This window comes from Pseudorasbora parva, chromosome 22 (assembly GCF_024679245.1).
Source record: "Pseudorasbora parva isolate DD20220531a chromosome 22, ASM2467924v1, whole genome shotgun sequence".
Classification (NCBI taxonomy): Eukaryota; Metazoa; Chordata; class Actinopteri; order Cypriniformes; family Gobionidae; genus Pseudorasbora; species Pseudorasbora parva.
In genome coordinates, this window is record NC_090193.1 from 37,853,666 (window position 1) to 37,881,599 (window position 27,934).

General features: G+C 38.7%; 1 protein-coding gene across 3 annotated transcripts in view; it reads right to left on the minus strand.

Annotated features, from left to right (window-relative positions):
- The window catches only part of flnbl (filamin B, like), a 104,231-nt gene that overhangs the window by 45,558 nt on the left and 30,739 nt on the right, over positions 1 to 27,934 (minus strand). For all 3 annotated transcript variants that reach the window (XM_067432342.1, XM_067432341.1, XM_067432343.1), the window contains exons 2-28: positions 26,437 to 26,685; positions 25,865 to 25,962; positions 24,073 to 24,220; positions 21,663 to 21,856; positions 20,851 to 21,013; positions 20,571 to 20,771; positions 17,897 to 18,034; positions 17,189 to 17,315; positions 14,453 to 14,589; positions 14,139 to 14,332; positions 13,475 to 13,588; positions 13,242 to 13,385; positions 11,750 to 11,873; positions 11,516 to 11,676; positions 11,344 to 11,434; positions 11,082 to 11,251; positions 10,871 to 10,988; positions 10,306 to 10,562; positions 9,630 to 10,227; positions 9,109 to 9,282; positions 8,440 to 8,602; positions 7,506 to 7,666; positions 6,659 to 6,826; positions 5,924 to 6,047; positions 5,024 to 5,177; positions 3,906 to 4,095; positions 526 to 773 (exon numbers count right to left, since the gene is read on the minus strand). In XM_067432342.1, coding sequence (XP_067288443.1) covers positions 526 to 773; positions 3,906 to 4,095; positions 5,024 to 5,177; positions 5,924 to 6,047; positions 6,659 to 6,826; positions 7,506 to 7,666; positions 8,440 to 8,602; positions 9,109 to 9,282; positions 9,630 to 10,227; positions 10,306 to 10,562; positions 10,871 to 10,988; positions 11,082 to 11,251; positions 11,344 to 11,434; positions 11,516 to 11,676; positions 11,750 to 11,873; positions 13,242 to 13,385; positions 13,475 to 13,588; positions 14,139 to 14,332; positions 14,453 to 14,589; positions 17,189 to 17,315; positions 17,897 to 18,034; positions 20,571 to 20,771; positions 20,851 to 21,013; positions 21,663 to 21,856; positions 24,073 to 24,220; positions 25,865 to 25,962; positions 26,437 to 26,685 — 4,808 coding nt within the window. The remainder of the gene's footprint in view (positions 1 to 525; positions 774 to 3,905; positions 4,096 to 5,023; positions 5,178 to 5,923; positions 6,048 to 6,658; positions 6,827 to 7,505; positions 7,667 to 8,439; positions 8,603 to 9,108; positions 9,283 to 9,629; positions 10,228 to 10,305; positions 10,563 to 10,870; positions 10,989 to 11,081; positions 11,252 to 11,343; positions 11,435 to 11,515; positions 11,677 to 11,749; positions 11,874 to 13,241; positions 13,386 to 13,474; positions 13,589 to 14,138; positions 14,333 to 14,452; positions 14,590 to 17,188; positions 17,316 to 17,896; positions 18,035 to 20,570; positions 20,772 to 20,850; positions 21,014 to 21,662; positions 21,857 to 24,072; positions 24,221 to 25,864; positions 25,963 to 26,436; positions 26,686 to 27,934) is intronic.

Consider the following 27,934-nt stretch of genomic DNA (forward strand, 5'->3'; position numbering starts at 1 on the left):
AAATTAACACAGTGCCGCATTCACTCTGAAACACAAAGCCCATAAATTTAATTAAATCGCAGTTGATAACAGCAATATGACATTGCGGTTTAATTTTTATTCTGATTTATCGTGCAGCCCTGTGAGAATGCATTATGTTTTTGCATTGTGTTATGAATTACGCTCTGACGCAATCTGGAACACGAAGATGCATGAAATCAAGCTCGTGTCGCTAGAAGCGTTTGCTTTTGTTCTTATGTGTGTGTTTCAGGCCTAAATCAAAACCTTACCCATAACGTCCCAAGATATGAAAACATTAATGAAATAAGTGTGATCATTTGTCTTGATAATGCAAAGAAACGACATATTAATTCAGGAAGCACCCCTCCAAGCTCGAAAGAATGAAGTCCAGATGAGGATATGATGACAAAGCGCTGAACCTTAAAAACGGGCCCATATCTATTGCAGATTCTTAAAAACAAAGTCTCTTCAATATGGTTCTCCTTAAGAGAGCGAGAGCTGATGTTATCACCGTTTGCTTCTCACCATGACTTTGAAGGGGCTCCTGGGGATGTTCTCTCCTCCAAACCGCACGTAAATAACGTAATTCCCGGGCTTTGGCGCCGTGTAGAAGATGTCAAAGGTCCCGTCCTCGTTCTCGATTACATTAGCTTCCACCTCAGTGCCGTCAGGAGTGACCACAATGCAGGAGACTTTCCCCTTCCCGGCTCCTTTAGCGTTCACCACAAATCCAACTTCCTCTCCAATGCCAATGGTTGGCCCAATGCCAGGTCCTGGGGAAAACGCAAAATTTGCTTTGATATAAAAGCTTTCATTAGATTTTCTTGAGCGGGGCCATGTTTTCTTATTCCACTGATCAGTTTTTTTTACTTTTTGTAACTGGATCCTTTTGATCAGACCACTTGCCCAAAATTCACATAATTTATATATTAGTAATATTCTGCACAAATTAGTATTTACAGTATCCACAACTTTCCCGAACTCTGACCTTTCCCCTAATCGCTATGGCAACGTAGAACACGCCGGTATCGAACTTCCGGTTTATGTTAGTCTGTACTGTTATCAGCTAAATGTTGGTTGTATTATGAGGATTCAGGAGTAGACTTTTACAACAACGCTTCAGGCAAAATGATCACATGTCCCAGATGGTCGCATGGATCTGACTATCTTACAAGAACTTACTAATATCTGTAGCACTAAGCGATTCAACCGAGTTATGCGGTGCACACATTTTGCCACTGTGTGGCTGTTCCTATGAACCATGCAAGATTTACCATTCCGTCCATGCGCCTCTAAATCGATTTTATGTTTTTATAAATAAAGGTTTATTTGTTTCTAGTTATTAATTTTGTTAGATATTTCCACTTTGCCGGAGTCCCGCAAAATAATTTTATTTTCCCGCGACACGCACACAATAATATCTTGCCACCCGCATCCGCATCTCACCATCAACTATGATCCCGCGCCGCACTCGGTTGTGCTGGGTCCCGCGGGAGTGCATGTCTCTATTTAACGTTAGGCTGTTAGAGCTGTCTTGCTACACAATAAATCTGTAAATTATTGAAAACAATAAACATACCCCTTGCAAAAAATTATACAGTTGTACTTCAGTATTTTAAACAGGCTAGGTTAAACTAATATATTATATAACCTCAATAATTAAATTTACAGCAATGAAATGTTAATTTTTATTACAATGCACTTCATTTAATTGAAGTTCATTAATTTTTTTCATGTTGATTAAAAAAAAAGTCTACTGACATGTCTGACATGATTTCAACAATTACAAATATTAAAATATAAATATTACTTCTACATCACAATTCTTGAGTTTATTTGAAGCTCGTTGGGCATTGAATGGGTGCGTAGGGTGCTAGGCAACATGTCAAACGGGTCTGTTTAGGTTGCATGGTTTATGGAAGCAAGTAGGTTTCTGAGGTGAGAGACCCAGGCGCTCAGCGCTCATTAACCCCAGCGAGAGCAGCCTCAACTCGGCTCGTCCTTCTGACAACTGCCGCTGCCTGGCAGAAGCCCCTCCTATGATGCAAATTCTTGTCTGTTGTGTAGTGAATGAAGCGAATGGAGTCAAAATGTTCACGCGTCCATGTTCGCGCGAATAGCGCTATTTATTCGCGTCACTCGCGTCTGATGAACGCAGCATAACTGTTATGTGTGCTAAACCAGAACTGAGATACCGTCAACCGGAAGTATCGAGTGTCATGGCGACGCCCACTAAGACTCGCAGGAAAGTTGTGGATAGCTTTGATGTTTTTATATATACACAGGGGCGTAGCCATCTTTTCAGAAGTGAGGGGGACAGAAATGTCGTAATACCATTTTTTTTTTTTTTTTTGGACCAATATAATTTATCGCATCTCTTGCTTTTAATTGGGCAAGATATCAAATACACTGCTGAACAATAACCAATAATTAATATCTATAATATTATTCTCCTATTCTCCTATTTTTTTTTGTGCCAATTTTATGATTGGTTTATATACTACAAACACTTCTGCATTAAGACTCCATAGATTTTATGCAATGTAAAAATATATATATATTTTGATGTAACTCAGCTGTTCTCTATGTGAATATATAGTAAAATGTAATTTATTCCTGTGATCAAAGCTGAATTTATCATCATTACTCCAGTCTTCAGTGATCCTTCACTAATCATTCCCATATGAGGATCTGATGATCACCATGAGCAGCACAACTGATAATAATCCTAAATGTGTGTTGATGCTTAATTTTCTAAACATTTGTGGTAAAATTAAAAAAAGAGAGAAATTAATACTTTTATTGATCAGACATGCATTAAATTGATCACAAGTTATATTTTTAATATTACAAATTAGATAATTTATTTAATAAATGCAAATAAATGCTGTCCATTGAACTTTCTATTCATTAAAGAATCCTGAAAAATAACATGTAGGCTATCATGGTTTCCACAACATTTTGGGAACTGTTTTCAACACAGATAATAATCATAAATGTTTCTTGATTATGAAATCCTCATCTGAGAATGATTAGTGAAGGATCATGTGACACTGAAGACTGGAGTAATGATGATAAATTCAGCTTTGATCACAGGAATAAATTACTATATATTCACATAGGAAAAAAAAGCGGTTTTAATTTGTAATAATGTTCAAAATATTACTGTTTTAACTATTTTCGATTACATAAATGCTGCCGTGGTGAGCAGAATACTAAACATTAAAAAAGCTGCATTATCCATATGATACTTTATTGTCAATAAATAGCCTACATTGAGATGACTTAAAAAACACACATAAAGCATATATTGTCGCAATCGTCTGATTGTCGTCGTCACGTTTCATCTCTCATAACGATTGTTTTCCTTCAGCTGCAGCTCCAGCTTGACAGGGTATTACGAATCCACTTTTGGACTTTCTGTGAGAGCGCCCTCCTCATATTAAGATTCGGAAAAAATTACAGGTCATGCATAGATAATTTTTTGTCTCTGAATTTAAATCTTGATGTATTCACGTTGGTTTCTATGTAAATACACTTGCCCCTGACCTCAAGAAGCGCTCTATCAACCGAGTTTAGAGAAGGCTGTCGTTAGCGTCCCTGTTAACTTGTCCGTCCCCGCACAGGGTAACACCGGTTCGAATCCCGCTCGGAACGGGTCGACTAGGATCGGTGAGACCCAGTAAAAGTGCGGGGGACGAAAATACATTTTATTAAAAGTGAGGGGGACACGTCCCCCGCGTCCCCCGCGTAATCTACGCCCATGTATATACATATATATATATATATATATATATATATATATTATATTTTATATTCATAATATAATTGTTTATACACACCCACAAAATATACATTAGCTGTGTATAACGGTCTAAAAGACCCCAAAAAAATGAGCGACGTACCCGTGACCGTACACTTGCTGGCGTCTCCTGTAGTGGTTGCTCTCACTCTATATGGAGAAGTTGGGATCTCATCTCCACCATACTTGATTACAATAGTGTAACGGCCCACCTTGTCGGGCACGTAAGACACTTTGTAGGTTCCATCCCGGTTGTCCTGAATGTTGGCTTTCTTGGGTTTACCATCCTGATCCTGAAACGCATGAAAAAAAACATATAAAAGTCCAGCAGGACCGCATCAAACCTCCTGGAACAGTGACAGCAGATGTGGAGGTCCTCAGATGAACTGAGCAGCCGTTTAAAAACACTAAGACACACAGAGAGGAGTTTCATCAACAAGAAAAGAGATGGAGGAGGAAGAGGTTGAATTTCCCCCTGGATTTCCTGCTGCAGTTTGGCTTTCATAAGACGTCCATTTATCTCACTGCTGGCCTGCCGCATTAGTCGTGGCGCATGTATTTGGAGTTCAAAACTACCGTCCAAATGGAGAAATCTAATCTAATCCTGGATAACCGGAGCAGTAACTTAGATAAAATAACATACTGCATCCAAGAGAAAGACATATGAAAGATAAATTCTGCAATATGCAGCTATGTGGTACTTGTGGATCCCTTTTCAGCGCAAGTCAGAAATTGAATGCAAATGTTTTTTTTACAGTCTGTTGACACTGTACTACTTAGTCATACTATTCAATAGTCATTTTTGTACCCAGATGACAATATATGCGTGCGCAAGAGTGTGAATGTAGCGCGGGTGCTGAAGCACTACTGCTTTTTATCATTATTTAAACAATTCCAAACTTTTGACTGGTTTTGTGTGTAATTTGTTTTATACAGGTTTCAAAGTCACCAGAGCAGGATCTTCTCAAAAGATAAAGTAACATGCTGATTCTAATAGCTGGATGTATGATTTTTGCAATATGCAACTATGTGGTACTTGTGGATCTTTTCCACTGAAAGTCAGAAACTGAATCCAAATGTTCTTTTACAGTCTGTTGGCTGATTGAAAACATTCTACTTCAAAACCAACCTCAAAAAACACATTTATATCAATCAGTGATATTTTAATCGGTTTCTTCAAAACCACAAGAGTGAGACGATATTGAACATGTCAGTACTCACGGTAATCTGCACGGACAGTTGGCCTTCACCGGCATCCTTGGCATCGATGGTGAACTCGACTGGAAAGCTGGCGGAGAGACCCGTAGTCAGGCCGGGGCCGCTGGCACGAACCTTACTGGCATCATGAGTGGGCTGAACGCGGAGCTTGAATGGACTGAAAGAGATATTTGATGAATTTTGATGAATGTCGCCTTTGGCTTGCTCAGTTGGGGACACTAAGGGTGCTTTCACACTTTGCTTGTTGTATGAGATCTACAGCTCTCTGCTTACAGTATGTCAGTGACACTCATCAGGTAAATGAGTGAAACACACAAAACACACATTTTTATCAACTCGTATGCCATTAATAGCGGTTCACTTTCCGCGATTTAGTGCGATTGCGTTCATATCAGCAGCGAACCGTACCAGAGTTCACATGAGACGAACCCCAGACTACCTCTTTAAGCGGACTCGGGTACTATTAGCGGGTGTACCAGACTTCGGAAGACCGCGTTCACATCATCCAAACCAACCCGAACTCTGCCGTCAATCAAACCCGGTGTGCTAGTTTGAAAGCACCCTGAAATTATAATCTAAGTTTTTCAACTAAATATACAAATAAAATTATTAATTCGGTTTTATTTAATTCTATAAACTAAAATACTGATCTGCCAACATTGTCGCTATATGATAAATTAAAATAAGCTGATAACATCACTGTTTTCTCCAGAACGACTGTACAGCCAAATCAAATTTTGTTGCAATATTGTCCTGTTTAACACTGTGAAGCTGCTTTGACACATTCGTCATTGTAAAAGCGCTATATAAAGTAAATTGACTAATTGATGAATTGATGACATCTCTTTGACTACAGTAGCACTCACATTAAGTGAATCAAGCTAGTGAATCTAACAGAAGTACCTGCGTGGAACTTCCTCGCCTGCGTATTTGACCGCGACGGAGTACGAGCCCTCAACAGACGGAGTGTAGGCCACAGTGTGTGTGCCGTCACCATTGTCTGTCACATTTAATGGTTCAGCCAAACCTGCAAACAACAACAAAAACTTAGTCATACAAAACTTTCAGGGGCAAATACTATTAGTCATACTATTCAACAGTCATTTTTGGCACCCAGATGACCTACTAGAATACTGTATCCCATAAAGCAATGTTTTTGACATTCTGGGGCAAGTGTAAGGAATGAACCAGAAGTAATATTAACTAAGATTTTTAACATCTCTTAACATAATTTAGCGTGTATTTGGCCAATCAAATAATAAGCTAAACATGTAACCGTGAGAATGACAAAGCAGCAAATACCGCTAGAAAGATTTATTATTATATAAAATGTAAAAGAAATAGTTTAAAAAATAAAATTAAAAAAATGGTTTAATATGTTTAAATAAATAAACAAAAAGTTTACTGTGGCATGCTAGTATTTAAGAACAAAGTCCCCAAAAATAAATAAATGACATATATTGTTGACATATCATGCAGTATGAAAGTATTTATTTAAAAATAAAAAAGCAAGATAAATTAAATAAATGTTCAAGTATACAACGTGAAGCACGCTTAGTATTTAACGCAGAGCAAAATAATAAATAAATAAAAATACAATTAAATAACTAAATTTAATAAATCTGTACGTGTTTTTACCTTTAGGTCCAGTTACTGCTACAGACAGAGGAGCGACACCAGCTTTACTGCAGTCCACAGTGAAGGACTGTGGGATTTTTGCTCGCACTCCAGAACCAACACCAGGTCCAGATAGCTTCACCTTACTGGAGTCTACAACATCCTTTACGGGCACTTTGAACGGGCTTCCTATTAAATGGAAACAAAGATAAACTTTCAGATTCAGACCTTGACTAGTGTCCGTGCAAGCTAACGCAACTCAAATGGAGCCATAAGATAAGACTCAAGCCCAAGGTGCATAAGAAACAGGAAGCAGTTGAAAAATAAAATAAATAAAAAAAGAGCTGAAAAAAAGCATGCCTCCAGCCGATTCTAATGAGTAAAAACATTAAACATTTATATTTTTTTGTTTGCAGAAACGGGCCGCAACAAATGCTAACATGTTTTATTCATCGCCATTCAGTTGCTTGCGTGTTCTGAGAGAGTTTGGACTTTACGAGTCTGTACTGTAGTCTGATTAATCAAAACTTTCCAACAACTCTGTCATCCTCTGAAAAATTGCTCTAGCAAGATCTATACAGTTGATTTAAACAATCTGCATCCATGTGGGAGAATCGCACTATGTGGTCTTGGCACGGTGAATGTTTTCAATGAAACGCGAGCCCATAATGTCCACCAGTGAGAATGTGGTAGCCTGCTCTCCTCAGATACGGGAGATCTCGTTTCCCGGGTGTAATACTAATGAAAACAAATTTGCGGGATAGTTCAAGTAGTTTTGCAGTGGGAAACTGGGACTCCAGTTAAAAACATGCTCCAGTAATGCGTTCTTCAGGTCTGTACTTACAGTGCTGCATAAGGGTTAATTTACCTGTAATGTGTTGTCCTCCATATGTGATGTTGACATCATACAGGCCAGGCACGTACGGGGTGTATTCCACATTACAGCTGCCATCTTTATTATCTTTGCAGGACATTTTAGACTCTGATGGGCCTTCTACAGTTATTCCCAAACCACCAATTCCAGCTCCTCTGTACAGATCAGAAGGTAAAACGGTCATTTTATGTTCTTGGTAGTATACAGAACAATATCTGCAGTAGTTTTCAAAAAGTTTAAATGCTTTTAAAATAAGTCTCTTATGCATACCAAGTCTTATGTGTTGAAATACATGTTGCCATGAATTTAATTTCCATTACAAATTGCTATTAAAGGAATAGTACACACATCAATAAAATAAATGTTGTATTATTTTTTAAATTAAATTTTATGTAAACTATTCATTTAAAAATCATGCTCTAACTAAATATCATTAATTAATTCATACTTTTTTTTTTTGGGAGGGAGTGTCAGTCAGATTTGCTCATTAAGGCTGCATTTATGGGACCAAAAATAAAAACTTTTCTATATGAATATATTGCAAAATGTAATTCCTGTGATAAAAGTTGAATATTCAGCATCATTATCCCAGTCTAAAGTATCACATGATCCTTCAGAAATCATTCTAATATGAGGATTTGCTGCTCAAGAAACATATATGATTATTATCAGTGTTGAAAACAGTTGTGCTGCTTAATTGTTTGAGACCATTTTGTGATGAACAAAGTTTAAAAGAACAGCAGTTCTCTTAAATGGTAAAGATAGTTTATAATTTTACATTAGATTTCTATCACTTTTGAATGAATCCTTGTTTACAATTATACATTTTAAAAAAAAAAAAAAAAAAAAAAAAAAATTCGTACTGACTCCAAACTTTTGAACCGTAGTGTGGATAACCCTTATAATAGTTTAAAGCTTTTTTTGACACCTGGTGATGATTGAGAACTTGTTTGATTTATCGGTCAGCGCTTCTTCTAGACCCGGGCCTTTGGCCTGCACACGTGAGGGGTCGCATCCCTCTCCCACCCCGACCTGGAACGGACTCTTTGGAACAGGAGTCTCATCGTACAGAATCTCCAAACTGTGGACTCCTACATCAAGTAGACAAAAGACAAAAAAACTTCAGTTTCTAAGAAAGAAACTTATGATGCTTTCAAGTCCTCGTATTAGGTTCAGAGGTAGCAACTGTGACATCCAAGTGATGATGTTTGGGGGAAACAAAATGGCTAAGTGGCTCAACAACGGTTCAAAAAAAACCAAATTGACCAGAATTTTTATGGTTTCTCCTATAGTGTCTTTAGTGTCTTAATCAACGCTGTGCAGCCGTTGAGAATGATAAGCCTGTTACCTTTATAAATGTGGCTAAATTAGGTGTATTTTCTGGAAAGTTTTATTGCGGTTCTTCAAAATATACACAAAAAAAACCCAAGATGAAATCGGTAACCACCTTGTAGCTTATAATTGTGGTGAAAAGTAAAATTTTAGCTTGGCACTGCATTCATCTCGTCGCTTTGGATAAACGTATTAGCCAAGTGCATAAATCTAAACCAGTATTTGTGGGGAAGAAACTTTTTTAGAAGGATTTAGTGAATTCTACCGTTCTCAAATGGCGTGTATTCCACATTGTAAGTGCCATCGCCGTTGTCACTGATGACGCAGTCTGTAGAAGCACCTGATGGGTTTTTAACATGAGCTTTAATGTGTTTCCCACCAGTTTTGGTCAAAGCTTGTGCATCCACCGTAAGGTTAGTCGTGGCTTCTCTGAAAACTCCTGCAGACCAGAGAGGAAAAGCACACAAAGATGAGCATTGACTTCATTAAAGACCTTTTCCTTTGTTAAAATGTCTGCAGTAAAATGGGTATCTTTTTTTCCAGGAAAAGAGTCTAGAGCTGTAAACAGATGCAAAACTTGAAACAATCATTATGTAATTTAGAGCATAACACATGAAGGCCTCCATAAAATTTCCTTAAAAATAAAAGGGAAGAATCGTGAAAGTCAACATTGAATGAGAAAGTTTAAAAAAAAAAAATCCATTGGCAACAAGGAATGAGAGGCATTGTCATTAAAAGTGAACATGATTTTGGCTTTTGTAACTCTTTAATTTCATACGTCAATACCTTGTCCGGCAACTCCTGGTCCAAACACTTTGACTTTGCTAGTATCAACAGCTGGATCCACATTCACTTTGGCAGGGAAATTGGGAACGGTCTTCCCTCCGTACTTCAGCTGTAGAGTGTACATGCCTGCAGTTAGCGGGATGTAGGTGACCGTGTAGGTCCCGTCCTTATTGTCCAGAACTTCAGTCTTTGCTTTCGCTCCAGAATCAGACTCAGCCTCCAGCGTCAACTTTCCAGGTCCAGCTTTGGTGCAGTCAACATTCAGCACACTGATCTCGCCAACCTTGCCACGCTTCAGCCCGGAGCCGGACGCCACCACTTTGGTGGGATCAAAGGGGTACTGTATGTCAGCATGGAAGGGCGAGCCGGGAATATGGACGTCCTCGAAGAGAATGTTGACCAGGTACTCTCCAGGCTCCGTGGGGAGGTAAGACACAGAGCATGTGCCGTCGCCATTGTCAGAGCACTCGATTTTGGCTTCGGTTGGACCCTCGACGGTAAGGCCGAGTCCACCGGTGCCTGCGCCCTTGGTGTCGATGGTAAATTCAGCAGGGTTTGCTACAAGACCACCCTTCAATCCTGGACCAAATGCCTTGACCTATACAGACAAAAGTACCTTGTAACAATGACATTTTGTCTTTAAAAGAAATTGAATCATGCTTTGGCTTCAACATACTTTGCTGGGATCAGGAGGCAGCATGGCTTCAACTTGGAAAGGACTTCCTGGCACTGGATTGCCATCATAGACGACCTCCACCACGTAAACACCCTCCTCTTTGGGGATGTACTTCACCACACTGACTCCTTTACCAGCTTCAACCACACAGGGAACTGATTTCCCTGATGGGCTGGTGATCTTAACTTCCAGTTTGCCCTGTCCACCTGCTCCACTTGTGCCAATGGCAAACTCTTGATCCTCACCCACTTGAACTCCTGAAATATAACATTAAACTGATTTTTGTAAATAAAATTAAATAAATATTACATTTTATATTATTGATCTTTAATTAAAATCCAATAAATGAATTGTTTATTTAATTAAATTAAATAAAGTAAACAAATAATGAAGTAAATAAGAAAAAAACTTCTGATTTTCCATTAAATCCACTTTTATCTTGGATTAAAATAAAAAATAAAAATAAATAAATGCATAAATGTAAATTATATTATATTGACATGATTTTCAGGCCATCAACTTACTGTGAAACGCATTAATTAACTGAAAATAAAAAATGACATACGGTTTTCCAGGCCATCGACTTGGATCTTGCCCAGGTCCAACGGAGCCGCAACACCAACAGCGAAGGGGCTTTTAGAAATAGGGTCACCACCAAAGGTCACAGTTATCACCATCTCCCCCTAAAGTGGTACAGCAAACCAGAATGAAGAAAGTGTTGATTTCCATTTTGCCCATTTTAACTCCTTAAACTGCTTTTAAATCTGCATCCCTACCTGTTGAACTGGTGTGTACTTCACAGTTTGGGAATAGTCATAGTTGTCAATGATCTCAAAGTCTTGGACGGGCTGTCCTTTATTAGGTCCGGAAAACTGAACGTTCAGTGGAGCTTTGCCAGCTCCTTTGGTGTAAACAGTAAAGTGTGTTGGTTTTCCGCTCTCAACACCTGAGACACGCATGGGAAAAATCGGGACTCATTAGTCATCCAATTAAACCCAGATTCTTGATAAGATCAAGCCGTTTAACAACAAATCCAACCTGCTCGGGCGAGTCCTGGTCCCTCTGCTTTCACTTTGGAGGCGTCATGTGAGGGATCCACTTTAACACGAAATGGACTGACTGGAATTTCCTGAATTTTAAATGAACACCAAAGGTTTGTACAAGGATTCAAACAATGTGTTTTTTGCTACTCTCTATGGTGGTCACTCACCTGATCAGTAAAAAGGACTTTGATTGTGAGCCGTCCCGCTCCAGGGGGAACGTATTTGACAGTAATGGTGTCATTAGCATTGGGAATGATGTCAAAATCAACATCCTCTTCCTTATCACTGATGACATTAGCCTCACACTTGATTCCAACACTTACATCACCTGAAAGAAACATTATGTATAATTCACACATGAAACTGCACAGATTTTGGTGTACGCGGTAAATGTTCGTTACCTTCTCCAGCTTCTGTGCAGTCCACGGTAAAGTGGGTCGGCTCGTGAGCTTTCAGTCCGGCTCTCTCGACTCCTGGACCAAATACTTTCACTTTGTGTGGATGGCATCCCTTTCCGACATTCACCTACAGGAATAAAGTCTCCTGAATGTTAATTACAGTAAGTAATGTTACTAGAGAATAAAAATAAAAATGGACAGCTAAGTCTTCATTGCACAGAGAGAAAACAATATCCAAATCAAGCCATGAAGCATTTTAAGGGTGCATAAAGAAAAAAGGAGTATTAAAAAGTTAGTATTTGAGACTTTTACCAATTAGTCATTTTTTCACTTCACAAGCGGGAAAATACACTTGAAACTCAAACGCACATAAAATCACACAACAACAGACATTAAACATGAGGTATTAGAATTTATTGAAAGTGACATTTTAAAAACATGTATTCAGTCATGAATCAAACACTTCAATGCTTTATGAAAGTCCCTTTTCCCCTCCGCAGACATAAACATGTTAGTGCTTAGTTTGAATGCTGCGTTTTTCCAGAGTCTTTAACATTTAGTGTTTGCATGAGCAGTCAAGTAAAAGCAAGTTCATTCTTTAAACTACGCAGTGAGTTTGCTTTGTGAAATGAACTGTAAGGACCACAAAAACACGATTATAATGTGACATGAACAAATGTTCACGGTGAACTTTGTAACACTACTTATAAAGGAGTAATCCTTCAATTCATGTGTGCACTTAGCATTTATCATTATTAGTTCAGTCATAGGTTCTTTATTAGTTATTATAAATACATTTCTATTTTAAATCAAATAAATCAAGTTTTATTCTTGACTTCTGGAAAAAAGCAAATCTGGATTACAAACACCACCATACAACATTTTACAATCAAAGTAGTGTTGTTATAATCTAACACTTTTCTACTGTGCAAAATTATTATGTCTGAAAATACCTTATGTAACTTTATATTTGCAACACGAAGGGATTAAAAATGACTACTGATTTCTGTGCTTTTGCTGTAGAAGCAATACATGACTAAATGACTAAAACGATTAAACAGTCAAAAGCATTAGATGAAATATATAAAGGAATATAATTGTATCTGATTTTCTGATTCAAAATGTGATTTAGCAAAAACTGTGTATTTGCAAGTATTACAAAACAAAATAGTGCCTTTGCTCATCCTGCTAATCTTAAGAAACATGCAATGTAATCACAAATTAGCACAAGTAAACATTTTTTGCAATCATTATATTTTTGTTACTGTATCAACCATAAAAACAAAATGACCAGCTGAAATTATTTGATAGAAAAGCAGTGACGCTCCATAATGAAGGTGGTTATGATGATGACAGGTTTATATTTGGCAGTGGAAGTGTTAAGAGCATCAGCTTTAGTTAGTATGATAAGTTCCTCTACTGCATTAGTACCGACAGCTGAAGTCTCCTTTGCATTTGTGTTAGCAGTTATGACCCCTGAATCTGTTGGTCTTACCCTGAAGGGGCTGTTGGGTACACTGACCCCTCCCCAAGTCACAGCCAGCGTGTGTTTGACAGCGGACGTCGGTGTGTATGAGCAGGAATAGACGTCATCAGCTTTGCTCTTCACCTTTACGTCGATGGGGACGCCATCTGCATTCTGGGAAAATTAACCAATTCAAATGCAACATGGGTGAAAGGTGAATTCGCATTCAGCACACACACTTATTAGCTGATGCTCGACCAAACCTGTGCGATGATTTTCAGGGGTCCATTTCCTGCGTCTTTGGCCTCGACGGTGAACTCAGCAGGCTTGTTTATGATACAGCCGGACTTCTCCAATCCCGGTCCATAAGCCCTGACCTACAAAAAGCAGAGAACATTTGTTTTCTCAGAGGGCATACCCAAGAACCTAATAAATGCATGTGCCAAATATTTTACTTTGGGTTTGCTGGTTTGTTTAGACTGGTAAATTACAATACAAATAATTTTGTACTTTTATTTTGCAGTAAAAGAAATACACTAAGCAATGATGCAAAAACATTTTCTGAAATAAAAAAGTGCTTTTATATTTAAATTAAGGCAATCTATACAGATTGAAAGATTAAATTAAAATTAAACATTTATATAAAAATTACAATGATCCATTGAGAATAAAATAATGCAATGCAGTTTTTAAAATATTAAAATTGTGTAGTACCATCTTTTCTCTATGCATATTTTAAAATGAAATTTAATAACAATTACAATAGTGAGAATAACTAACTACTAATAATTACAAAAAATAAGAAAAATCAGTATACACTACAAAGAGAATTTGGGGTGGAAAATGTGCTAATTGTCATTAAAATATTGTTTGTTTTTAAAATATTGGTGCATATAAATGAAGTTGAGTTTTTTTTCACTGATTTACCTGGTTGGGGTTGTTGGATTTGTTATCAGGGAGGATGTAGGCCATAAAGGGACTGTCTTCGATGTCTTCATCATCACACATGACATGGACCGCATACTCGCCCGATTCAGTGGGCCAGTATTTCACATTACACGACCCATCATTCTGATCTTCACACTCAATCCGGGCCTGAGACGGACCCTCAATGGCGAAGCCTACAGAAAAGAAAGTATTTAGATCATAGACTAGCAAAACATGTTGGGAACTCCTGAGCTAAATGTGACTATAGTGAATCTAAGCTGATCTGATGTGGTAAAAAACGCCTGTAATCTCACCGAGCACTCCAACGTCAGTCCCGATAGATTCGGCCACAAAGTCTGCAGACTTGCCCACAACGCCTCCCTCCAGACCCGGTCCCCACGCACGGATCTTCTGGGGTCCGGCTTCATTGCCCACCTGAACCTCGAAAGGACTGGACACAAGAAATAGTCATATATATGAACAGTGAGTTTGTGTCATGAGAAGACAGATACAAAATCAAAAAAAGAAAAATGAAATTATATTTTGCATAAATATAAGCATATTGCAGGACCACTAAAGATTCCATGCATTTAAATGTGAGAATAAAAAGTGATTTTCCGTAAAAATAAGCTATTTTTGATGCAAATATTTAATATGATGCAAATATATTTTTGGGGGCTTGTTCACCTTAAAAAAACAAGCTGTCTTTACACAAAATATACACTTTTCTCTTCTTACAATGTTCAATGTTCTCTTCTTAATTTGAGGGGAAATAAGGTCTGAAAGACTACCATAAAAATCAGTCAATCAATATTATGATTTGGCTGCACTGACACTATCAGATGAGAACTGGACGATTCAGAACTGCTTTATAGATTCAATTCATTTAAGAATTGATCTTTACAGCGGAACTGAATCAACACTGAACAATGATAACATTGTCTTTTAGGGCTGCTGTACAGATGAAATTAACTCCAGCATCATCAAATCCTTTTCCTGTCATCACTGTGAAGCTGCTTTGAAACTGTATTGCATAAAGTTCTAGAGAAATGAAGATGACGACCTCCTTGACACAGTTTAAATCCCCAAATGGCCATTGTGTGTTAAATAAGCATTTAGCTAAACACCTTATTTAAACAAATGTGTGTTAACCTGGCAGCTTTAGCACCACATACAGCGCCAGCCACTCACGGCTTGTGAGAATGTTCCATTTCAGATACGATCACACGTCATAAATCTGCACTCTGACTCTACGGTACCGGAAACCGCCCATCAAAACGAGTTTGTGTTAATAGAAGCAACCGCAGCGGGGCGAATATTTAACTTTAATAGGGGTCATGGCTTAGTTTCCCCTCCGTGTTTGAGTGCAAGGCTGAGGTCCAGGTGAACAGGAGGGTGATTGTGTTAATTCGAGCCGGTCTCTTTTACTCTGCCATTTCGTCTCCTGCAGCGCAGTGATCTGATTGGCCGACACAACGGCATGCGATCACCAGAAAGCGTTCGTCTGCACGTTAATGCCAGTCTGCCGCCTCAGGCCACACACCGTGCCGTCTTATAAAACCTCAAAGAAATGCAAAACACCAAAAAAGGTGCATTTTTTAAGTGTTGCAGCCGCTTTATAAAAAACAAGCATGTTTTCACGCTGATGAAAACAAATCCAACTGAAAACGCAGCTATCATTTCCGTTCCAGTCTGTTAAATAAGATGTTTACTCTTTATGGTCCACATTCATCAGCTCGCTCATGAATGTGATTGAACCTCTACACGGATTAACACACGCGACGGCCGTTTCCTGGTGGTCCTGAGTGACGCTGCGTTTCCAGACCTCTGACAAACACTCACAGGAGAGCATGTCGTCATGCTGCTTTCCACGACGTCTTTCAGTGAGAGCCAAGGGTTACACACTAATGAGTCTTCCTGGCAGTGGACATGACCTACATATACTAGCAGCATGACCAAAACCTCATACGCCATTACAAAAATACAATTATTCATGAGGTGATGTTATTTTTTACTGGAAATTTAACCCAGATATGGTTCAAATATTTTGCACCAGTGTTCTTAATTTTATACTATTTAGTACAATTTTGAATTCGCTTTTATTTTTGTTTTCAGTTTCTTTTGGTTTTAGTGATTTTGATATGTGCTTTTGTCATTTGCATAACTTTTTTTACATTTCTATTTAGCTTTAGTCATTTTATTATTATAGTTTTAGTCATTTTAATTAGAAGCTTGTTTCTGCTTCTATTCTAGTGACTTGACTTCTAGGGAATTCTCAAAATTGTGAGTTAAATCCCACATTTCTGAGAGAAAAAAATATAAAACAAATGGAGGAATAAAAGAATTGTGAGATAAAGTCACAATAACCTTTTATTCCATGGTGGAAACAGGCTTCAATATTTTTTGTACTTAAACTAAGAACTAAAACAAGCTAATTTATTTTTAGGTATTTATCTAATGTTTATATTAGCTTTATTCCAATTATGGAAAACATTTCAATAGTTTTAAGTAACAATAATAACACTTTTGGCCCTTACACTTACTTTTCATAACCCAGTGAATTAAACACTATAGAACAGTCATTTAGTACATACTCTGTCATGGTCTTACATCATACTCAACGTTAAACCCTTTCAGATGTACAAACAAGCCTTTTGCAATCAGACAAATTCCCTGATGATCCTTAAATGGAACAATTTGAATACAATAAATCCAATCTCTCTTTACATCATAGAACATGCACAAACCATCTATAACATGGTCTGTTCTGACTTAGACCAAACACACACATTTACCCCAACCCTCATTTGTTTATATGCGGCTTTGCCTTTATACCTAAACAATCCTGATCAGATTTATCCGGTTGGCAGATTTGAATAACACTGATGCAACGAGACACTGAGAACATCTGGAGTTGGTCTGTTTTAACACTATTGGTAGCACTACAACTGCGGAGCATCTGATCGGATTTCTCTGACCTTAATGGTCTCGTATGTGAAGTAGCTCTGGCCTTAAATGTAAAAGCTGTGATTGGTTAAGGATTTGCTCACCTCTTGGGAATGTGCTGTCCGGCCCAGGTAATGGTGACCGTGTATTTGCCAGGTGTGTGTGGATAGTATTCATATGCGTAAACACCATCTGAGATGTCCTTCTGTTTCACAGGCTCTTCTAGACCTTCTGCAAGAGGACAAAAAACATGCAAAATTTGAACAAATCAATCAAACTATTAGAGAAGACTAAGAGGAATAGGGATGTTAAAATCCCCTGTATTTTCTCCATAGACACTTTAATATAAATTATACACTGATGTCTTCATATCTTCAAAATTATGAAGATAAATCGTAGCCGTGTACAGGATTGAGTTTGCTCAAAGCCCCTTCGAGTCCAGTGCAAATTCCAAAGAGATAAACTTGTGTCATGCAAGTTATAGTCAGGTCAGTGAGCCATCTGTGACCCGGCCGGGTCATTAATCACAGTCAGTGGCGCTGACGTTTGACCTGCTGATGTAAATTGATTTGGGTTGCTGGTGCCATCTGGGCAAAAGAGTCTGGGAAACCCTCCCTGCTCACTCTAAATACACAATCAACATAAAGTTCCATGGTACTATCATGTTCATTAATAAGCCAAAGATTAATAGAGCAGGAGACATCAGGAAGGTTATTAAAGAGTGGAAAAATTAAGTTGTCGAGTATCTGTAACACGAGAGATTGATTAAGTTGAATCAACCAGCACCTTTTTTTTGCTATTTGGTTACTTACTGGGTCCTTTAACGGTGACCTTTAGCTCTCCACTTCCAGCGTTACGAGTGTCCACCTTAAAATCCGCCACCTGACGTGTTCGCACACCTCTGGGCTGCAGACCTCGTCCGGTGGCACGACATGCACTGGGAACAGACGCTGAAAAACACAGGATACATAAACTATTAATGCGCAAACTGGCAGGAATAGCATGTGTACTTCTGTTCCTTTTTGGTGAAACGTTTACATATACACACACACCAATCAGGCATAACATTATGAAACAGGTGAAATGAATGACACGGGTGATCTCTTCACGGCTCCTGTTAGTGGGTGGGATATATTAGGCAGCAAGTGAACATTTAGTCCTCAAAGTTGATCTGTTAGAAGCAGGAGAAATGGACAAGCGTAAGGATTTGAGTGAATTTGACAAGGGCCAAATTGTGATGGCTAAACGACTGGGTCAGAGCATCTCCAAAACTGCAGCTCTTGTGGGCTGTTCCCGGTCTGCAGTGGTCAGTATCTATCAAAAGTGCTCCAAGGAAGGAACAGTGGAGAACCGGCCAGGAACCAGGGTCATGGGCGGCCAAGGCTCATTGATGCACGTGGGGAGCGAAGGCTGGCCCGTGGGGTCCGATCAAACAGACGAGCTACTGGAGCTTAAACTGTTCAAGAAGTTAATGCTGGTTCTGATAGAAAGGTATCAGAATACACAGAGCATCTCAGTTTGTTGCGTATAGGGTTGCATAGCCCATGGGTCTGCGCTGTTTTGGCAGTAAAAGGGGGACCAACACAATATTAGGTCATATTATGCATGATTGGTGTATATTCACCATAATATAATTTCGCTTTAAAATCTTCCTACAGGACACTCATTTCTCTAATTTAAGAATGCGGTTAAAGAAAATCACCATCTTGCCATGTCGGTCAGCCAATTAGAATCAAGAATTTAAAATATGACGTGGTATAAGCAGCTTAAGTCAACCAAAAGCCTTCACTTGAACGTCTGCTAACAGCCTGCAGAGCTGCTGTGTTCATCTCAAGCTCCGTAAAATGAAAAATCCCTCTGCGTAATAACAGACATACAATTAAACACTCCATTATTACCCTACCATTATACAATATGAAGTCCTGTAATGTTTCCAGAACACCAGAATAGTGTCCACAGTGAGCGAGCCAAAACCCACATTCAGTGTAATAGCATCTTTGATGGAGTCAATCCCCGTTCTGCTCTCTCATTAGGTTCAGATGTGCGTCAGGGTGGAGCTGGACAGCCGAGTGCCATTGAGACACAAAGCTTCATTCAGCCTGAGCCCGTCATGACAAATACAAATATAGACTTACTGTATGACGACCTCTAAAAATACACTCTGTCAGGAGCACAATCCTAAATGGTTATTTGAACATGGGAAGGACAGTTGTTTAGGATATGCATCTATTTTAACGCATGTTATTAATTTAATTCTATTTCTAGCCTTTTGCCATCTTTATTCATAGTAGAGTTTTTTTGGTTTAGGGAAATATTAAGAGCCAAATTCTAACCGTTTCAACCTTTGCGTGCACTTAATGGATTTATGAAGCTCTTTTATTCGCTTGTGAAATATCCTGAAATAACATCTTGTGCTGTAAAAGTAAAAATATCTGTTTAAATGCATAAAGCCGTTTTCCTGTGGGTCTCATTCTGGTTTACGGCACATGTGGCTGATTTCCTCGTTCAGTAGTTCATGTGTTCATGCTCATCATAACCTCCCCACTACAATTGTTTTAAAAATCTAAATTGATTGACAGTATCCTATGGGAACACTAAAGCTACTGTCCTTAAACCACACACCCATGAATTACAGAGAGAAGAAAAATATAGAGCTGATGCATGAAGTGCATTAGTTTTAAAGCAGAAGAAGTAGTCATTCAATCCACATAACAGGATTCAACAATGTTCGGTTTTAAACAGCAAAATTAAACAAATTGCAAAAACAAGCCTGTAAAATCAGCAGCATGATAGCGTTTAACTAACCATACAGGAAAATCAATTACAGTCAACAGGTCTGTTAAAACATTACCTGCTTTGGAAAAGCGGCTTCAGGGAAAAGGAATTTGGTGTTTTACAAGGTTTAAAGCACTCAGTGACGCACAGATCCACATCGCATTCATGTGCAAGCGCGCAGAAAATAGACAAAGAAATGTCGCAAGGACTTTAGAGAAAAGACAATTTCTGTTTGAACCTTCAGGAAAAAGACGCATTAATTAAACCATACATTCGAGTGTCAACTTGTATATCCAGTTCTGAGCATTGAAGTTCACAGTTCTCAAGCTAACCTAACAGTCTTAGGACAAAAGAAAATAAAAGCTGACCTTAAATGGCACAGCGGGTCAGTTTTAAAGAAACTGGCAGCATCACACACACACCACAAACGAGTGCGCTGGTGAGCTGCGGATATTTTACATGCATTTTATAGTGTGTGTAAAAGCTGTGCGGAATCCCATAACTACATGAAATTACCAGAGTCTCAGAGCTATAACACGCGTATGAGGCAATCTGAGACCGTAAAACACAGCGCTAATTCATTCAACTTCACAATTATAACCACCACAGTGCATTGTTTAATGACAAACACTAATAAACTATTCCATTTCCTTTTCCAACAGCATATTTAACCAATTGCATGCTCGGAAAGAGGACGCTGGGTAAAGGTACCTGGGCCGATGTTAACGGTGAAGGGGCTTTTAGGGATGGCGATGCCTCCAAATGTAATGTTGATGATGTGAGGACCAGCCTGCACTGGTTTGTAGGTGCAACGGAAGACGCTTTCACCCTTGTCTTCCATGAGGGCCTCCACAGTGTTCTTATTACCCAGAGGGTCTTTAATGACGGCCGTCACATCACCCACTCCAGCACCTGATTAACACAGTAGAACAGCTTCAAGATTTATTTTCTCAAAGAAAATGATCCCATAATCAAGTCAGAAATGTCAGACCTGCAGTGTAGATGTCAAAGTATGTGGGTTTGTTGGCGATGTTGCCCAACGGCTCGAGTCCGGGTCCTTTAGCCGAGACTTTAGAGGGGTCTCCCTGGGCTTTGTCCACACTCACTTCAAACGGGCTCTTTGGGATTTGCTGCCCAGCGAAAAGAACTGTGACCTAAGGATTACACACACAAAAAAGTGAGTCTATATTTCAAAGAAAATGTTTTAATGCAAACAGTCGCCCAGTATTTATTCATAATAGACATAGGCATATATGGTGTAAAAACAGTCTATTGATTAACATGCAAATGTGCTGAACAGGACGATAGCATCGAAAATTCAACAGTGTGGACAAGAACAACAGATCTGTGATTCTCAAACAGAGTTAAAATGACAAAAGCTTCCATTGCTTACCAAGGCTACAACTATTTGTTAAAAAATTGGAGTAACAATGTAAAATGTTATTACAATTTAAAATAACAGTTTTCTATGTTAATATATGGTAAAGTGAAATTAATTTGTGATCAAAGCTGAATTTTCAGCATTACTCCAGTCCTTTAGCGTCACATGATCCTTCTAATATGAAACATTTCTGATTATCAATGTTTAAAACAAATTTTTGTTGAAACCAGGATTCCTTCAATTAAATCAACACCATTTTGTTAATGTTTCCTTGCTGAATAAAAGTATTAATTCCTTTACCGTTAAATTGTATTGAATCATGTTTTCCACAAAAATATTAAGCAGCAAATTGATCCTTATAAACAACAGGGCAGGGGAAGTTAAAAATGGTAAGATACACTGATTGAGCATTTCATCCTGACCTTGTGCGGCCCCATGACCTGAGGGATGTACGTCACGCTGTAGGTCTTTTTGCCTTCATTGAGCACAGGACTGACTTCCTCTCTGCGGCCCTCTGGGTCTTCAACATAGACCATGACCTGCCCTTGACCTGCGCTGAAAGTGTCCACCGTGAACACGGCCGGACGCATCACCCGGTTACCGGTCGGCTCAATACCTGAAAACACACAGCAATCATGCAAAGATGACACCTATTCACATAAAGGACTATAACAATAACGATATTGTTTAAAGGGGTGGTTGCATGCGATTTCACTTTTATAACTTTAGTTAGTGTGTAATGTCGCTGCTTGAGCATAAACAGTATCTGCAAAGTTACAGCGCTGAAAGTTCAATGTAAACGGAGATACTGTCTTTTAAAGTTATGGCACTTTATTGCCTACAAAAACGGCCGGTTCGGACTACGACGAGCTTCTTCCTGGGTTGGTGACATCATAAACCCTTGCTAGTCTCCGCAGATGGGACTTCTGCCTGTAATGGGAAGGGGCGTGGCGTTTCCGGACAACCTGTGCTTGGCACTTCAGCCAATAAAAATACAGTACAGTGGAGACGGCGGTGTAGAATAAAGTTCAAATATAAGAAAAATACGGCGAATAAAATAAAAAGACATTTTATACTGCACCCCATAAACACAACCAGGCCTAGAGGGGGAAAAAAGAAATGAAAAAAACTAAACAAAAACAGAACATCCCTTTAAAATAAATATTCTAAATGTAAAAGATTAGCAGAGTTCAACACCGCAACTATAACGATAACACCACAAAGAAACAAAATCAATTGTTCACACTAACAGATGATAAAGACATTGGCAGCCAATCAGAATCCACCCTGCTGTAACGAGTGAGCGTTTAAAAGCAGATGACGACATTATACAGAGCGATATCGTCTGCTGCTGTGGACACTACTATAGTTATGGTTATACTTATAGTTCTTGGTATGAACAGGCCTTTACATTGGAAAATATGTGAATTATAGAACAAGTTCATTTCCACTAATGAGTGGATTTCTGTGTATTACTTTATGACCCTAATTAGTTCCAACAAAGGTGTTAAAACAAACATGACAGAGAATGGTTCGTCGACCAGAGCATTTTCTTTACAATGCCATTAAAATATCCACCTGTCCCTTGCGGACACACAAAACACTCACTGTTATAAAAGCGCAGAGAAAATATGCATTTACTGTAGGCTGTATGTTTAAATGTCTGCGACTGATAAAGCAAGCAAACATAAATGGCGCTTGACTAATCACAATACACTGATCCAGCCAACCAATCAGAGCAGTGTGCTTTTCAGAAGGAGGAGCTTCATGGTGACAGGAACTAAACAGAGCATTACTGACAGACTGGGAAGAGACGAGCTGCAACAATGGAGAATATGGGGAAAATAATCAACTTACAAGCATGAAAACCTGTTCTAGTAGAGCCCAAAAACAACAAGACTTAGGTCAGATAATAGATAATATTAGATTTAATCAGATGTTGGTCAGAAACCACAGCAGTCAACACAGACCTGCGTTTTCCTCAGAAAACTGACTTCAGGAGCACACACGTAATAGTCTAAAAATACTCCTTTTAGTTTATAGTTTGAGGCAAACCACACAAAACCTCAAATACACAGGCCCTCTGAGCTCATAAAATACATGATTTCCAAACAGTGATTCAATTTCCCACTGAAATCACGTCCTCAGGGAACATGTGATTTAGGAAAGGGTGAAGTTCTTAGTTTGTAGTGCTTTGAGAGAGGATATAATCACTTAATGGAAAAATAACTTAAATGTGACATTTTCATTCTCTGCTGTAAATTATATGGTTGTTCAAAAACAGAGGTGAAGATTTCCCAAGACGGCAGACGTCGCAACCAAAACCTTGTGGTTAATTTTAGTAAATGTGGTCAAATAAAATTTGTAGGGGTCACCTCTGGTGTTAAACTCATTAGCCACTGTTTTTACAGCTTAAAACAAATTTACAGAGGTAAGAGGCACATTTCCACTCCATCCATCAATGACAGAGCTGTGCTGTATTCACACGGTACTAACTTATATGACCAAATGATTAACTGACAGCAAGACACGTCGTAGATCTCCGGAAGGGAAAAACGTTTATCTTAAAAACAAATCTACGTCACGCTACGTTAAATAATACTGATGCATCAAGTGTCTGAGAAAGTCTGGCCATAACGCTCCATTTGCTTCTGTCGATACTGTACAATCTGACAAGGTTCATGAGATGTACAATAACCTGAAACTCTGGTATGACAATGATCTGCAAGTGTGGTTGCTAAAACATATCTAGGGGTTTCTTAGATAACGCTAGGTGTTACTATGTAAACAAAAATGAGTGAACAGGAATATTGGCAAGCTAAAGCATCTCACCTGGACCGTATGCGCGCGCCTTCTTGGGGTTGAGTTTGGGTTTGAGAGGGGCTCCGGGCTTCAGTTTAGCTTTCGGGAACTGGGACAAATATGTCATAACTGACTGCTCATCCACACTGGGGTCAATGATCTCCTCTGGAGCAATAACCTGGAACGACAGACAAAGTGTTGAAAGGGAAGTGCATGTGCAAACTTCTCCCAGTTTGATGTGCAGCAAACTGTAAAGCAAGACTTTTGGCAACAACTTTGGTAAAATTTCAGCAAATTTCAGTGACAATTCCATTAACTAACACATTGAATTGAAGAGACGATTCAATCAAAATTCTTTAAAGTTAATGTTGTTCTTAACGCATTAAACCTTCATTCATCTGTGGAACATAAGATCTCTTTAATGAAATCCCTCCACTGAAAGCCTGTTCACAAGCGACAGTTAGATTTCATTAAAAATATCTTCATGAGTATTAAGACGATGACCAAAAGCCGTTTGGACATGAAGGCAAGTAATTGATTGACTTCACCTTTTAAGCGTTAAATTATTAAGCAGTATTTTGTTGTATTAAGTAGTAAGGGTGAATTCAGGGTCAATTTTTCTCCCAAGTCATCTCATTGGCAAAAAGTGTCACATTCACCCTGAATTCAGCCTACGAAATGGCATTTTCTCGTAACGCGTACTGCAATGATCTTAGTTACACACACACACGGGAATGGACCCAATTATCCAACCATTGAAATACTGTTAGTAAATAATTACAAAACATTTATGCATGCATGTTTGTACAAATATCTAATAAAATATTTCTAAACTGGATATTAAAAGAGCAGATTCTTAGAAAGCATCTTCACATCAAAAGGCATAATTTTTTGGAAATACAACTAAACAAAGTATTTTAGTGTTCACATGAGGCTTTAATGCCAGACCGGTATCTATCAGAAATGAAGCCTGTTATGCTGAGGTATATAATAAGCCTCAAACATAGGAGGACGCAGATGCTCTTAAAGTGCCCAATGACGCCATTTGAAACCCTTTAATTTTCTCAATGTATATTGCAGCATCACCTCTTTTCTCACAGTGTCTGAAACGTTCAATTAATTATTCAGTCTCTCTAAACCCCTCTTTTCCAAGAGCCTACTCTGCTCTGATTGGTCAGATGGCCCAGTCTGTTGTGATTGGTTAAGTGAGTGTTTGAGGGTGGGGCAAAGTAGACTTTGTTTGTAAGTAACCAATGAAGACCATAGGCTGGCATTATGCAAATGTTACAAACCTACTTCAGTTCAGCAGGAAGTAAGACTGGGATTACTGACAACATTTCAACAGTTCAAAACTCTCTTTTAGGAGACAATTACCCCATTTATTTGCACTTTGTAAATGGCCTGAAAAGTACAGACAGATTACCCTACATGAAAGGCAATACTCGAAAACACCTAATGGGGCACTTTCAGGAAAAATCTCCTTCTGCACAAGTACAGTAAAAAGAGCTTGCACACGTCATTTAAGTTGATCAGCGAAGCACTGGAGTGTGCTTCACTGAGGATTGATTGAGGTGTGGAGAGTATCATATTAACTTGGGAGCTAACAGAGCGGGGATTTGTGTGCACACCTAACACAAGCCCCTTATTCTTATCTGAGGATGATACGGAGCTGTTGGCATGAATGGAGCAAAAGAGAACATGACATTTTCCAATCACGCCCTAAACCGTACTGGGAACACGCATTTCAACAGGTATGTGGTGCCTTCATAATGATTTAATAATCTCATCCGAATGCACTACAGGCCAAAAGTCCCAGGCTCACCTGTGGAATTCCCAGCCAATCATCAGCGAGCTGCATGGCCTCTGTGGCGTTTTCCACTGGCTTCCCTGAGTCCCAGATCTCCCAGTCAGGACACAGGCCTTAAAAAAAAGAAAAGGACAAGGAATTTAAACCTGACCCAAATATAAGGAATATTTAATGATAGTCAGCCTTTGCAAATACCACTAATCGTGCATTATACAAGTAGAGTGATTGGGACACTTTTTCCAACTCAACTCAATGGCAAAAATTCTCCCAATGACCCTAAATTCACCCTACTAAACTTGACAGGAACATTTTTTGTTTATGATCACTAGATAATTCTACAAGAAAACCTGCACTGAAAAGGTACTGAATTACAAATAAGAAAACATTAACATTGTAAACAACAGAAATGCTTCACGCAGAGTTCTGGACTTAATTGCAGATGTGTTTTGCGGTCAAATCACCATCGAGAAAAACGCAGATCAAACGAATGCAGCTGTCCAATAAACGACAATAGCTGCACGAATGAAACTCTTTGCATACAAACACCTTTCCCCTCATCCAGAACATTACGAGCTCCAAACCCTCACCTGGAGCGCAGCTGTCCACTAGAGCACCCAGCGCCCTCCCGTTCCTCCAGTCCTGACTGAAGTTAGTGATGGGAAGGTCGGCCACTTTGTTCTGGATCCAGCCGAGCAATCTCTGCTTGGGCGTCTGTTTCTTGGCTTCGCTGTCGTCTTCATCCTCCCAGACGGGCATAGAGATGGAGTAGTGGAGGATGAGGGTCCATACTAGGCCAAGGATCAACTTCAGGTTCCCGTCCACAATCGCTTTGCTGTCTGTTGGGAGAAAATAAGGGTTAAAGAATAACAGTTATAAACAAATAACTAATAAAACTATTTAAAAAGACAAATAATTAAAACAAACAAAACAAATTAAACCATAAAATAATCAAACTAACAAACGATCAAATAAATAAAACCAAATCAACCAAATAAATATTAGAATAATTCAAAATCAAATAAAATCAAACGATCAAATAAACAAATGCATAGGTTTTAGAAAACACCACAAATGATACAGTATAATGGAGTTGTAAATGTGACAGGAACACTGAACAGCCTGCATTGTGCATAGTGAGCATTGAGCAATATTAATAGTAATGCTTTGCCCAAGCAAACATTGACTAGACTAATAATAAATTGATAAATGGAGGGAGTAACATGTTTGTAAATGGCATTGAGAGAATGAGACTGTGGTTTATTTGACTTCTGAGGTGCCGGGATGCACCGAGCACACATGATCATTACACCCGTCAGAGAGGCAGGTCAGTTTGAGTCACTGGAAACCAACCTGTGACATCTCTGGCTAATCAAAGAAAAAAATATTTTATAAAAAACAGGTCATGAAACTTCATTTAAAAGCAATTTACGATACAATTAAAATATCTTGCACACTCCTGAAGAAAACGGTCATCAGCAGTAAACAGAAAAAAGGCTTTAGCACACTTGAAGTTATTCCAATACAGACAAAGCAAATGTTTCCAGGAGGAACCACAGCTGTTAGTGATTGTTAACACTCCAGAAATCATCACTGTCGTGACAAATCTATTCAAAAAAAACAGGCACTGCTGCTCAAAATGTTGCACTTATGTGTGACGTGCTATTATCACACATGCTCTCCCGCTGAAGGCTGTGTGTGTGTGTGTGCGTGCGCATTTATCAACTGCTCCCGCTGCCTATCAGTCGTCTTCTGCAAACATCAGGAAAGAGCTGAACTTTGGCACACAGCGGAGCAAAGCCAAAGATCAGGGGAAATCTGACAAGAAACAAAACTAATCTAGCCTGAAGTTACAGTTTGGCATTCAGGTTTGTTTGTATGGTTTGATTTATTGGTTTAAAAATATATTATACAAAAACATACATCACACACACATACACACACACACACAAATAAAATGCAAAAATATGCATTATATAAATTAAAACATTTTGCTTATTATAAGGTAACATTTAAAAAAGAAAGTTACATTTTGAAAACAAGATTATAGATTAAGATAAATAAAATTGTGTTTAATCTATACATCAG